Here is a 13,536-nt window from a genome sequence, read left to right as displayed (position 1 = left end):
AGCGGAGGGAAGAGCATCTCCGGGAAGTTGGAAGCCATCGAAAAATGAGGGCGAACAGTCCGGAGTAACATTTTTTTTTGGGGGGTCACTTCGGGGTCAGGTAGGCAGGAGAGCTCAGGGCAGAAGGGCAATAAGAAAATGGTGTTTGCCGGCAGGATGGAGGAGGAGGAGGAGGAAGGCTACCGCAGCCGGGGCCAGTGTCAGGACACAGCGTACTGGTGTTGCTGCCACCAGTTCGTTCTGGGCTTCGGGCGAATCATTTAAATTCCCCTTCTTTGAAAAGAAGGAAAACACCTTCTTATCTCACACCAGCCTTGATGAATTCCCTCCGGCAAAACCCTCCCGGAGTCTCAAATGTAGAGGCACCGCAGACACGCGGCTTCTCCGGGAGGATGCTCCCGCCGCCTCCTCCCAAATTACTCTCAGAAATATTTGGCATGTGCCGAGTAGTCACCCCTCTGCCAGGGTGAGGCGGGTTTGCCTGGCATCGCTGGCCCGCGGGGCGATGCCGGCGGCTCCGAGATAAGACATAAGTTAAGAAAAGGCTTTTTGCGCGGGGCAGGGAGGGATTTTTGTGAGCTTGGCCGACCAGCAGCTCCGCTCTCCAAAAGCATCCATGCCCCAGCGCTTTTTCAAACAGCGATTAAAAAAACCCCAGATTTTTCTTTTTATTTTCCCCTGCAAGCCAGTGACATGATAGATACAGAAATCCGGGATCTTCTCTATATATTCCTTTCCTTCCTTCCAGATTTCCTCTCCGGTTTTTTCAGCGCGGTGCTCCGTCCCACAGCGGCTTCGCATCCGGCCCTGCCCGCGGGCCGGGGTCTTTTTTTTTTTTCCTTCTTTTTTTTTTTTAAAGGCCATAGAGAGAAAACCAGGTAATATTCAGTATAACCGCGCGACGAAGACGGGGGAAGAGTTGTTTACGGGGAGAACTAAAAGCAACACGTTAAGCTCATCGCGGCGGCTTCCTGACGCCGAAATCCCGGGGAGGGAGGGTCTCCCCGCGCCCGCTGCGCCTGGCGAAACGCCGACGGCCGGCTCCGCGTCCACCGCGACGGTCGCTGCCTCTCGGCTCTCCGTCCTGTTTCTTCTCGCGGACGCAGGCCCTGCGGGAGGCGGCGGCTGAGCGGCGGGAGGAGAGCCGGCACCGGGCCCCGGCGCCGGCCACGGAGGAGCCACCGGCGTCCCCGCGTGAGCCGGCAGCTGCCACGCCGGCGCCAGCGGCCTCCGCCATGAACCTGGAGAAAGCAGGTAAGGGGGAAGCCGGGGTGCGGTGGCGGGCGAAGCCCCGCGGGTTCCCGTGGTTCGCCGTCAGGACCGAATTGTCGGGGCGCGCCCCGGGAGCCGCTCCCGGCGCGGTCGCCGGCCGCGTCCCCGAGCAGCATCCCCGGCGCCTGCTGGCACTCTTTCGGGGTATCCGGCCCAAGGCAGGAAGACAAAATCCGGCGATCGCTTCTTGCTGGATAAGTCCCGTGGCACGCGGGCAATGGCAGAGCCGTGGTTCGGTCCCAGCATTTCGTTTTTTGTCCGCTCTGCTGGCTCTCTGACTCCTTTTAAAGGTAGAAAGTCTGATTCGCAGACCCAAAAAACCCAAATGTCTCGCTGGTTGTATTCGGGAGGTTTCCCGCACAGCCGGCAGCATCCGCCCGCCGGCCGCGACGCGATTCCCAGCGTCACCTCCTGCCTTTAAAACCTCCGGTTTCTGGCGACAGCGGATGAGATCCGCAGCAGGCGGGGAAGGGCGCCGGGCAGCCGGGATGCTGGCCGCCGCTTCGCCCGCTGCGGTGCCTCATCCCCACGTCGGGAATGAGTCAGGCCGGCTCATTTCTCCTTGGGAACTACCAAGCCGTTCCGGGGTTCATTTGGGAGGCTCTGATGTGCGGCCAGGTTGGCTTCTGTCAGCCTCGGTGGCTTCTATTAAGACGCAGAAGACGATGTTTAAAATAATACCAGGGAGGTTAGAAAGCCGAACGCTGGAGGATTAGGCAATATGGCCGCCCAGGGTAGCCGTATAATTTTAATTTGGCTTCCATCACATTTGTGTGTAACGATGCAGTCTTTAATAACGCGATGGCGTGCTGGTTTTCCACCGGCGCCTGCTCGTTCGGGAAAGAGGATGCCGGGATGAATCAGCGCCGTGGTGAGGGCGGTTGTTATCCGAGGGAGGCGGCGGCATCCCGGCGCGTGGTGGGGCCGGGTCGCGGCGCGGGATGCTCCGCTGGTATCGGCGGATCCCTTCAGCTCCCGCCCCGCGACGAGGGGCTCAGCCCGCCGGACCCCCACCGTCAGCCTGGCCGGCCGGCGTCGCTGCCGCGGCACTCGGGATGCGCCTGCCGGCACGTCGCTGCTCTCCGTGGGACTTCCGCGAGTCCCGCTTCCCGCCGCCCCGGCTCCACCGCGGCCCCCGGCGATTCTCCCCGTAGCTGGCGTCCCGTTCCCGGCGGGGCAGCCGGATCCTGACCCGCTTCCGTCTCTGTTTCCGCTACAGGAGGGAGGCTCTGCGGCGGAAAGCGCGCCAGCCTGCCGGCAGCCCGGCCCTTCCCGGTGATCCAGAAGGTGATGGCCTCCATGGCACGCCTGCAGGAGGAGAAGCTGCGGCTGCAGGAGGAGCTGCTGGGGCTGCGGGAGAAGCTCGCCGCCCGGGAGAACGACGAGCTCTCCCGCTCTCTCCAGCTGCAAGGCCAGGTGCGGCGGGGACAGCGGGTCTGTCGGGGTCTCCGGCTTCGGGCTGCGGCTCGGCCGGAGCGCCGCGGCTTGCGGTTAACCGGCGGCGCGCTTGGGAGCAGCGTAGGACCCCCGTCGCGGGGCGTCTTCTCCGCTCGGGTGCGTAGGGACGATCCGGGAGCCGGATGCCGCCGAGGGCACGCGGCTCCTCGGACGCGGCGCGGCCAGGGAGGCTTTGGGCATCGGGGCCGGAGCCCTGCGGCAATCGTCCGTCCTGCCGGCGCAGGGCCGCCGCAGCAGGATGAGCTCGTTAGACCGACCCAGCAGACTAATTTTAGCGACTTTCGAGAGTCGGGAGGTGGAAAGCGAATGCGAAGGCACCGAGTCGTCCACCGAAGGGGAGAGTGTTTTGGCTGCCGCGACCGGAAACACCCCCCCCCCCCCCCCCCCCCCCCCAAAAAAAAACCATCTCCTGCGCCGGCACGGCCGCGTCCTCGGCCGCGCGGACCCGGGTCGTCCCAGGGAGATGGAAATTCCAGCTGCTCACAAAGGGATTTGCATGTGGCTGCTGTGGAAGCTCTGCAGTCAGGTTCTGCTTGTTCCGCGGGTGTCAAAAAGGCGGAGGTAATTGTCCTGCATTTGGTTGGCATACCCTGCATGACACAAGCGTGAGCGCCGGCAGGATCTGGCCCCGCACCGGCCAGTTTGGCAGCCAGCGCGGCCGGAGCGAAGCACCGACCCACACTTCCACAGCTCGGGTATGGCCGGGCCCCGGCTCGAGCCGGATCCGGCTGCCAAAGAGTCCCTGTCGCCTCCGGAGAGCAGGATGCGGCCGGAGATGGCTGAGCAGGTAGGGGATGGAGATGCCTCGGCGTTTTCGGGCGCCGCCGAAAGCGGCGGGCAGGCTCCGGCGTGCGCGTTAGCGCGCAACGCCTGCAGCCGGCCGGGGTGGCGGCTTCCCCGTAACGAGCCGTGACTCTGTCTTCTCGGTCCCTCCCCTCTTTTAAAAATACTTCTAAAAAAATACCGTAATAATCTACCTTGCTGAATACGGAAACGGGATTTTTCCACTCGAGCGCGAGGCCGGCGCGCTCGGCGCACGCTCGGCGCGCGCTCGGCTCCCCAGCCGGGGCGGAGGAGCCCCGGCTGCGGCGGGAGGGGGGTTCCCGGTGCCGGCAGGGAGCGGCTGCCTTCCCCAGCTCGTCGCCGCAAGCGCGCCCAGCTCGCCCGTGGGACCCCCGGCCGCGCCCGCCCGGGCGCGGGGGGCCGCGGCGCGCGCCTGCCCGCGCGGCCGTCTCCGCGAGGGCGTGGCTTCGTGATTTACCGTCATTAATTACGGCAGCGCGTCAGCACATCTCCATCTGTTATCAACCGGCAGTTCCTAAATTATGGCCCGCGGAGCCTCCGGTTGCTTAGAAAAAGATGGTTTTTTTGGGACGGGGCGGTAGCCCGCTGCGTCCGGGCGAGGGGTTTGGCGGCGCGGGGAAGCCGGGAGCCGGGCTGGGGGTCTGGGGGACGGCGGTGACGCGTGCGGCCACTCTCCGGGGTAGGTTTTGGGGAGGCGGCGACGCTCGCCCGGCGGCCGTCGTTTTTTGGGGCGGGGGGACGAGGCGTGGAGCCCCGTAAAAACACGCCGAGCGCTCGCTGCCGCTGTTAAGGTAAAGAACGGCCCGTTTCGGGGGGCGGGGGAGCCTTGCCGGTCCCTGCACAAAAAAAAAATTTGGAGGGTTCGCCAAATCCGCCTGGTTTTGGGAGGATAGCGGTGGCCGGGGAGCGTCGGGCGCGGGCGGGCGGATTTCTCGAAGAGCTCCTGCTGCCTCTTTCTCTCGAGATAACTTTCCTAGAAAGAAGAAGAGAGAAGGCAAAGCGAAGCTGGGTTGCAAGGGCGGAACGAGGTGCTTCTGGCTCTTTCGACGCAATTATGGGTGGCTTTGGGTTTTGCCTTCTCCAAAGATGATGCTCTCCCCCCTTTTTTTTTTTTTTTTTTTTTTTTTAATAATGGTTTCTGCTAATGCTCAACATGGACAAATTATACCCGTGGCTGAACGAGGTCGAAGCAAGCCTTTCATTAAGGCTTGTTTTAATCAGCTCGTGTGAATCAGGCGCTCGGAGCGAGGCGGAAAATTAAGGCGTTAATGAAGGCGCGAGCCGGACCGGACGTCGGTGGCCGGGACGGCACCGCGGGGTCTCCTCCGAAAGCTGCCGAGATGCCTCCTGGTTAACCTCGCCTGTGTTGGCAGGTGGAAACTCTGAAGGCGAAGCTCCTGGAGCAGGCGCAGGAGATCGGGCGGCTGCGCTCGGAGCTGGTGAGCTGCCACCGGGCTCGGGCTGAGCCGCCCGTGCCCCGAGGGACGCCGGCGCCGTGGCTCCCCGAGGGGGAGAGGGGCACGCGGGGCGGGCGTAGGAGCACGAGTGGGAGGGCTCAAACCTCCCCGGGGTCGCGGTTTGGGCTCTGCGAGCCGAGAGAGACCTGGAGGGACGGAAGTTCGTGGGGCTCGGCGGCGGCTCCCCGATACGGTGGGCTGGGGGCTCCCCGGGGCGCGGCCGGCTTCCACCCCCTCCCGTCGGCAGGGCGGCACGGACACGGAGAAGCACCGGGACCTGCTGGCGGCCGAGAACGAGCGGCTGCGGCGGGAGGTGAAGGCGTGCGAGGGGGAGCTGCGGGAGCTGCGCAGGCAGCGGCAGGCGCCGTGCCGGGGCTGCGCCCACCTCCAGGTGAGGCGGCGGCGGCGGCGGCGCGGGCGGCGCGGGCGACGGGCGGCGGCGGGTGACGCGGGCTCGGCTTGGCTGTTCCGGGGCCAGGAGAACGCTGGGCTGCAGGAGCGGCTGTCGCAGCTGCAGCGGGAGGCGGAGGAGACGCGGGCCAGGCTGGCGGAGCTGGACCTGGAGGTGCAGCAGAAGACGAACCGCGTGGCCGAGGTGGAGCTGCGGCTCAAGGACTCCCTGGCGGAGAGAGCCGAGGAGGAGGAGCGGCTCAGCCGGCGGCTGCGGGACAGCCAGGAGACCATCGCCAGCCTCAAGTCCCAGCCCCAGCAGGTCAAGGTGAGCGCCGCGGGGCTCTCCGTCCCCCCTGGCCAGGCATGGAGAGCTGGGCCGTGCCGGCGCCCCGTGGGTGCCCTGCAAGCGCCCTGCTGCCCCGAGCGCCGGCTGCATCGCGGGCTCCTCAGGTGCTGCCTCCCCAGTAGACCCCACCTCTGGGTGCTTTTCCCCCCAGTACATCATCAAGACGGTGGAGGTGGAGTCAGCCAAGGCGAAACAAGCCCTGTGCGAGAGCCAGTCCCGAAACCAGTACCTGCAGGAGCAGGTGGGGATGCAGAGGCAGGTGCTGAAGGAGATGGAGCAGCAGCTGCAGAGCTCCCAAAAGACGGCGGCTCAGCTCCGAGCGCAGGTCCGAGCCCCGCGGGCGTAAATCAGAAGTCGCCCGGCCCCGCCGCCGTGCTTGCCGGGTGCCGCGGCGGGTGGTCGCCGGCTCGGTGTTACCCCCCCGCCCCGCTCCCCTCCCAGATCGTGATGTACGAGGCCGAGCTGGAGCGAGCCCACGGGCAGATGCTGGAGGAGATGCAGGCGATGGAGGAGGAGAAGAACCGCGCCATCGAAGAGGCGTTTTCCCGCGCCCAAGTGGAGATGAAGGCGGTGCACGAAAACCTGGCGGGTGAGGGGGGGGGCTCGCAGGGTCGCCCGGCCGGTGTTGCAGGACGGGGGGGGTGGGGGGGTGGGGGTGGGGGGGCGGGGGTGGGGGGGGGGTGGGGGGGGTGTCACGTCACCTGCCCCTCACCCCGCCTCGTGCCCGCAGGCGTCCGGACCAACCTGCTGACGCTGCAGCCGGCGCTGCGCACGCTCACCCACGACTACAACAGCCTGAAGCGCCAGGTCCGCGACTTCCCCCTGCTCCTCCAGGAGACCCTGCGGAGCGCCAGGGCCGAGGTAAGACCCCCCCCACCCCACGACCCCACCCCACCACCCCGCCCCGGGACCCACCACCCCGGGACCCACCACCCCGGCTCTTCCCCAGATCGGCCAGGCCATCGAGGAGGTGCACGGCACCAACCGGGAGCTGCTGCGCAAGTACCGGCGGGAGCTGCAGCTCCGCAAGAAGTGTCACAACGAGCTGGTGCGGCTGAAAGGTGCGCGGGGCGGGCGGCGGGTCCCGCCACGGGAGAGCGCGTCCCCGGCGGGGGGGACACGGACGCGCAGGGGAGCATCGCTTGGGTGCCCCGCGTCCCGGTGCGGTGCCGGGGTCGGCGGTGGGGCGCTTCGGGGCGGCCCGCCGGCTGTTTCGCGGTGACCGCGGGACGCGCCGGGGCCGACTCCGTCTCTGCGCCTCCCCCCCCCGCCAAGGAAATATCCGTGTTTTCGGGCGAGTCCGCCCCATCACGAAGGAGGACGGCGAGGGCCCGGAGGCAGCCAACGCGGTGACCTTCGATGCCGATGACGATGCCGTCCTGCACCTCCTGCACAAGGGGAAGCAGGTGTCCTTCGAGCTGGATAAGGTCTTCCCCCCTCAAGCATCCCAGGAGGAGGTGGGTGCTGCCGTCCCCTCGGACGGAGGCGTTGCGGGCGCGACACGGGGGACGCAGCCGCCTCCTGACGCTGCCCGGACCCCCCAGGTGTTTCAGGAGGTCCAAGCCCTGGTCACCTCCTGCATCGACGGCTACAACGTCTGTATCTTTGCCTATGGGCAGACGGGGGCAGGAAAAACCTACACGATGGAGGTGAATTTGCCTGGCTTTGCTTCCCTCTCCTTCCTTGGCTTCCCATCCTTCCCATCCCCTAACCAGGCTGGTGGCCGGCTCGGACCCGGGACGGCCACTGCTGCCGCCGAGGGGTTTGCGCAGCCCCCCGCAACACCCCCCCGGGCTTTGCCTCTGCTCGGGAAAAGAATGCAGGATAAAATGCAAGAGGGTGTTTTCCCCTCTCCCGGCTCCATTTCTCACCCCGATCCATCAGGGAACAGCAGCCAACCCAGGGATCAACCAGCGGGCCCTGCAGCTCCTCTTCGCCGAGGTGCGGGGCAAGGCGGCCGACTGGGACTACGCCATCAGCGTCAGCGCCGCCGAGATCTACAACGAGGCGCTCAGGTACGGGGAGCGGGGGGGAAGGAGTTTCGGGGGGAAGGGGGGGGCGAGCGGAGCTGCTGGGGCGCCGGCCTCGGTGGGCATCGCCCCGCGCTGCTCTCCCCGTCCCCACCAGCCCTGCCTTGGCTGCACGTCTTGTTCCCGGGGCCTCGATTGGGCCGTGCGAGGATTTATTTTTAATTTTTTTTTTTTTTTCCGGTGCACGCTGCCCTTTCAAAGCCCTCTCCCTTGAGCTCCGTTACTTCCAGGGGCTCCCGACCCTGCTCCCCTCCCTGCCCCTGCCTCCCCGGGCATTATATTTAGAAATTACTGACTGGGAGCTGGAGCGCGAGAAATATTTTCCTCCGCTGCCCAGGCGCAGGCAGGAGGGGCCGGGAGGAGGCTGGGAGCGCATCCGTGCGGGTAACGGGCACCGGGAATGGCAGCGGAGAGCGGGGCTGGGAGCGGGGGCCGGGTTGGGTGGGAGCGGGGAGCCGGCGGGAGCCGGAGAGCCGAGGTCCGTCCGTAGGATGTGCCGCATCCCCGGGAGGAGGATGGCACGCAGCGGCGGGGGTGCCGTGCCGGAGGGGAGCCGGCGGCCCGGCGGCCTCCCCGGGGTGGGGATGGCGACGGGCACCCCTTTGCCCAGGGACCTGCTGGGGAAGGAGCCGCAGGAGAAGCTGGAGATCAAGCTGTGCCCCGACGGCAGCGGGCAGCTCTACGTGCCCGGGCTGACCGAGTTCAGGGTGCAGAGCGTGGAGGACATCAACAAGGTGCGGGGAGACAGAGGACGGCGGGAGCGCTGGGGGTGCAGTGAATTGGGGGGGGGGTCGCTGGTGCGTGACCCCCGGATTCGGGAGTGTTTCTGAAGCACTGGGGAGCGACCGGAGCCCAAAATAGGTACCCGGGTGCGACGGGACGATCGCTGTCTCACGGGACGAGCCGCCAGGGGATTAAAAATAAAAGCGTGGGGCCCGGGCGGCTCGCGGGGGATTAGCGGGATGGCGGCTGTCACCGCAGAGCCCTGCCTGTCACCCTCTGCCTTCGGTGCGTCAGCCGGGCTGAGACCTGACAGCAGTCATCACCCTGATGGACCAGGCGCCTCGTGGGGGGCTGTCGCTTGGGTTACATCCTGCGGGGGTCCCCGGTTCGCGGCGGGGGTTGCGGTGGGTTTGGGGCACGCTGGTCTCACCCCCCCACCTCCCCCCGGGCTCCTCTAGGTCTTCGAGTTTGGCCACGTCAACCGGGCGACGGAGTGCACCAACCTGAACGAGCACAGCTCCCGCTCCCACGCCCTCCTCATCGTCACCGTCCGCGGCCTCGACCGCAGCACAGGGCTCCGCACCACAGGTGGGTGCCACGTGGCAAGCCCCTCACCGGGGCGTCTGGGCCGTGGCATCCCCAGGGCGTCGGGTGCTGATGCCAGCCGGGGGGCGGGGGGGGGGTGTTTGGCTCTGTCCCCCCAGGGAAGCTGAACCTGGTGGACCTGGCGGGATCGGAGCGGGTTGGGCGTTCGGGCGCGGAGGGCAGCCGGCTCCGCGAGGCGCAGCACATCAACAAGTCCCTCTCGGCGCTGGGCGACGTCATTTACGCCCTGCGCTCCCGGCAGGGCCACGTGCCCTTCCGCAACTCCAAGCTGACCTACCTGCTGCAGGACTCGCTCAGCGGCGACAGCAAGACCCTCATGATGGTGCAGGTGGGGGCCGGGCGCGTGGTTTTTGGGACGGGTTGGGTCCCCGCTCGCCCCGGTGCCGGGGCAGGCGGGGAAGGATGCCGGAGGCAGCAGCGTGGGGACACCCTGCGATCTCCAACCGCGGTGGCGGGGGCGGCTCTGCCCCACCTCTGCGCCCCAGACGAGGACGAGGGATGGGGGTGAACTCGGGGATCCGCGATCCTGCCCTCCCTGCCGGCACGTGGACGCTGTCCCTGCAGGCGCCGGCGTCTTCGCGTGTCGGCATCTCCCCGTCCCCTCGCTTGCCGGCAGGATTTTGCGCTCCGGCAGCTCCTCCGCCCCCGCCCCGTGACCCCCGCAGCTGCCTGCGCCCGCACCGAGCCCCCGCGGGGGTGCCCGAGCCCCTGCCACCTGCTGCAGCTTCTCCCAGCTGTCCCTCGCGCCGGGGCCGGGGCGACGAGGGAGACGCTGGCCCCGCCACCAGCCCGGGCGCGGGCGGACGGGGCTATCCCGGGAGCGGCGGGTTAATAATAGCGTCTTGCCGGCCCGGCACCGGCGTCTTTGCTGGGGTGGGGGAGCCCTGGGGGGGTGCGGACAGCTGGCAAGGGTGACTTTCTGCCTGCTCCTGCCTGACTGCAGGTCTCCCCCGCTGAGAAGAACACCAGCGAGACGCTGTGCTCCCTGAAGTTCGCCGAGAGGGTTCGCTCCGTGGAGCTGGGTCCCGTCTCCCGCAAGGCTGAGCTGGCCTCCTGGCCCAGCCAGGAGCAGCTGGAGGTAACCGAGGGGCCACCGCTGCCTTTCCTCTTCCCTTTGGCCCCGGGGGGTCCCCCTGGTTTGCCCCCCGGCGTGGTCCCCGGGGCCGCTTGCTGTCGAGCGTCCCCGTGGAGCATCACGCAGCGGGACAAGGGCTCTTCCAAGCCCGGTTTTGCAGCAGCCTTGGGGTTCCCCCACAGCCCGTTTGGGCACCGCGACCCAGTCAGGCGTGATCTGCCCGCGAGCGCGTCCCTTCCCGCCGGGGACCGGCACGGGCTGACCCTGGGGCCGTGCTCCGTCTCCTCCCAGGGTGACGCGCCGGGGACCGCAGCACCCCCCGGCCGGGGCCACGCGTCCCCCAGCCCAGGGCAGCTCTCCGGCCGCGCCGCCTCCATCCGCAGGAAGCTCCAGACCTCAGGTGGGTGGTGGGCGGCACTGCGGCCCCGCTCCGCACCCCGGGTGCCCGGCCGGGGTCTCTCCGTCAGAGGAGGCTCCTGCTACCAGCCTCTTCCCAGGCAAAGCCTACAGGGGCTGATTTCTAATCAGCTCATTAACTAATGGCTAACTGGGCGGCAGGATCACTTCCCCAAGAGCACCCCGGTGCAAAGCCGCTGCCGGTGGCGCGGGGCGCGCAGGGGGAGCGATGCCGCAAGGCAGCGGCAGGGCCCCCGGGGTTGAACCTCTCTCCCTTTTGATTTCAGCCTGAATTAGGGGCAGCCGCGGCTGCCAGGTGAGTGCCTGCCGGGGGCCGGTGGAGGGCTCTGCTTCGGCCCCGCTTCCCGGGCAGGGCAGGGGTGCCGGGCTGTGCCGCTCGCAGGGATGCTCGCAGGGATGCTCGCAGTACCAGCTCAACACAGCGCCCGCCAAAATGCCCAGAGTGACCCGCGTGTATGTCCCCCCCAGGGAAGCTGAGGCCGGTCCCTGTGTGATGAGTTCCAGCCCTGGCACCAAACCTGCTGCAGGAGCCACCCCCTCACGGTGCTACGGAGAGCCGGCTGCTGGAAGACACGAAGGCTTCGGCACCGTTCCCTCGCCCACCAGGACCCACGACCGGAGGGTGACGGCACCTCTCGCCATGAGCAGCACAGGGCCAGGGTCTCTCAGCAGCCAGCCCCCCATCTCAGGGTGGGGGGCAGCGGTGCTGGGCAGGGATCTGCCCCCTCGGACACTCAGCTCTGTGACTTTTTGTTTGGGCTGGATGGATGCTTTTAGCCAGGGCAGGGAGCCACTGGGTGCTCCCTCGGTCTCTCTGGCTTTGTTTTTATGGCGTAAGCGGTATCTGGCTGGTGGGGGGGCTCGGAGCCAGGCAAACCCCTGGACCTGCCTCTGCTACCTCCCCAGGACCTGCCTGGCCACGGCTCCCCAAAGCCTGCGTGCCGCAGTGAGGCAGCTGCGCAACGGCTTTCGGAGGCAGCGTTTCCTCCGTTTCAGCCAGGAGGAAAAGAAAAAAAAAAAAAATATCCCCTCAGCTCCTTTCCCTGTAGGTTTGCATGAAGGGGCCCTGGGGCCGTGCATGAGCCGAGCTGCCCTTCGCCGCGGTGCCGGTGCTGCCGGGGCCCCGCGCCTGCCGCCCCGGCACCGAGGGAGAGCGGGCGCGGGGCTGCCCATGGTACACGGTGCCGGGGTGGACGTAGCAGTCTCGAGTGAAGCTATTGTAAATTTATTTGCCAGTTGTCTTGTCAAGAGAGATCACAGTGTGGTCAAGATGAAAGTGTTTGAATTGTTTATACCCTGTTTACATGGTCTTGGAATGGAAAACAAGTGGAAAACAAACAAACAAATGAAAAAAACCCCAAACCTCCAGCCCAAAAGCCTGTTGGCTTATGTGTCGGGATGGCGGCTGGCAGGGGCACGGGAGAAGACGGCGCTGACACTGCACCTCCAAGCACCCACCCGTGGATATGCTTCCTCCTGCTGCAAATAACCGACTGGATGCACTGGCGGCTCCTTCCCACCGCAGCTCTGCCGCAGCATATTCTATTTAAAAAAAGAAAAAAAAAAAAGGAAAAATAAATTTAGTCTTTTGTAAGATTAGATGTTGCTATGTATTTTAATAATTAAAAAAATCCTGTTTTTTAACAAAACTTATTTTAAATAAACTGTTAAAGCCAGTCCTCCCGCCCTGCCGTTATTTCCCTGCAGCGGGTTTGAGCCCCGCTCGCTCCGTCTCCTGCGCAGCTCCTTTGACACGTGGCTGGAAAAGCCCATTGAGCCTCCTGCAGCGGCCTCTGGGCACGCCTGCCAGCACGGCCCCCCCAGACTGCAGCTCTCCAGCTCCCTTAATTAGCTGGAGCTTGCGTTGTTAAACCCTACGCGAGCCGCAGCATCGTGCTTCATCTCGTGCTTCTCCCAGCTCTGCGGGGTGTTTGGGGGTGGCGGAGCACTTTCACCCCTCGGTCGGGTCCAGGCACAGGACTAGCCCCGGAGAGCCCCCGGGTGAGGCAGCAAGTGGCTGCAGCGCAGGCAGGACACGCAGCACCAGGTTGCTGGGTGCTCAAAGCAGGCACCATCTTCAGCCCCGGTCATGCTGCCCGGCGACAGCGCAGTGCGTTAGCCACCATCACAGCCACCTCTTCCAGCCACGGAGCAAAGCAGGATGCTCCTCTTTCTTCCTAAAACCTGACCGTGTTCAGATGAAGTATCAGCAAGGGAGGGATTGGCTTTAGCTTTCCCGCAGGCCCCCCATCCACACCTGAAACATCCTCCTACATCCCCAAACACCAGCTCAGGTGTTTCACAGAAAACCACCACCCTACACCAAGAGCTGCTAGAGAGCGGGGGGGGGAGATGGGCAACTCACAGACAATGACGCTGCTCTTCGGGCTGGGAACTACCCAGCGGAGTGAAACCTCCCCCAGGATTTCAGCAAGCCACCGGGCCAGTGCTGCCTCTCCGACATGCTCACCACATCCACTTACTCACCGCAGCCTCCCAGCAGGAAGGGTGAGACCAGCCGGCTTCTCTGGGGAACACACAGGGAACAGAGCCCTGCTTTCCCCTGACACTTCCGGCCAGGAGCTGTGCCAAGGTGAACAGTACTTCAAGAGATCCAGGCATTTAACACAATTAAAAAAAAAATTTACAAATCTTTTAATAAAATTTATTATAAGTTACAGTTTCCTGGAGAACAAGCTCCAGTGTATAAAATGGGAGACAGGCTGGGAGGAGCAGGGGAGCACCAAGAGGAACCTCTTTCCCCACAGGAAAGAAGAAAGAGGGACAGAAAGGTTCTGACAGTCATTTATTGGAGGGAAAAAACCTCTAGGAATGGTCCAGTGGATGTAGAAAGACATTAGTCCATGTCCCTCTCTTCTTCCACCCTCCCAACTCCCTACCCCCAAAGGCAAACACGTACAAGTCCTGTTTAAGTCACATATTTTAACAGATCCA

The 13,536-nt window shown here is 65.4% G+C and overlaps 1 protein-coding gene across 1 annotated transcript; it reads left to right on the top strand.

Annotated features, from left to right (window-relative positions):
* Positions 1–156: 156 nt before the first annotated feature.
* Positions 157–11,075, top strand: KIFC3 (kinesin family member C3; the record flags this gene model as incomplete). The annotated part of the gene is made up of 19 exons (XM_082005631.1): positions 157–212; positions 998–1,254; positions 2,492–2,688; positions 4,908–4,973; positions 5,239–5,382; positions 5,470–5,709; positions 5,882–6,055; positions 6,172–6,319; positions 6,461–6,591; positions 6,680–6,791; positions 7,006–7,187; positions 7,275–7,379; positions 7,615–7,745; positions 8,371–8,494; positions 8,942–9,071; positions 9,188–9,417; positions 10,033–10,167; positions 10,456–10,564; positions 11,050–11,075. The coding sequence occupies 19 exons, from the start codon at positions 157–159 to the stop codon at positions 11,073–11,075; spliced, it is 2,697 nt and encodes an 898-aa protein (XP_081861757.1).
* Positions 11,076–13,536: the final 2,461 nt, after the last annotated feature.

The sequence above is a fragment of the Phaethon aethereus genome (genome assembly GCF_964289735.1).
Source record: "Phaethon aethereus genome assembly, chromosome: 13".
NCBI lineage: Eukaryota > Metazoa > Chordata > Aves > Phaethontiformes > Phaethontidae > Phaethon > Phaethon aethereus.
The sequence above is the reverse complement of the archived record's forward strand: the minus strand, read 5'-3'. Positions and strand labels throughout refer to the sequence as shown.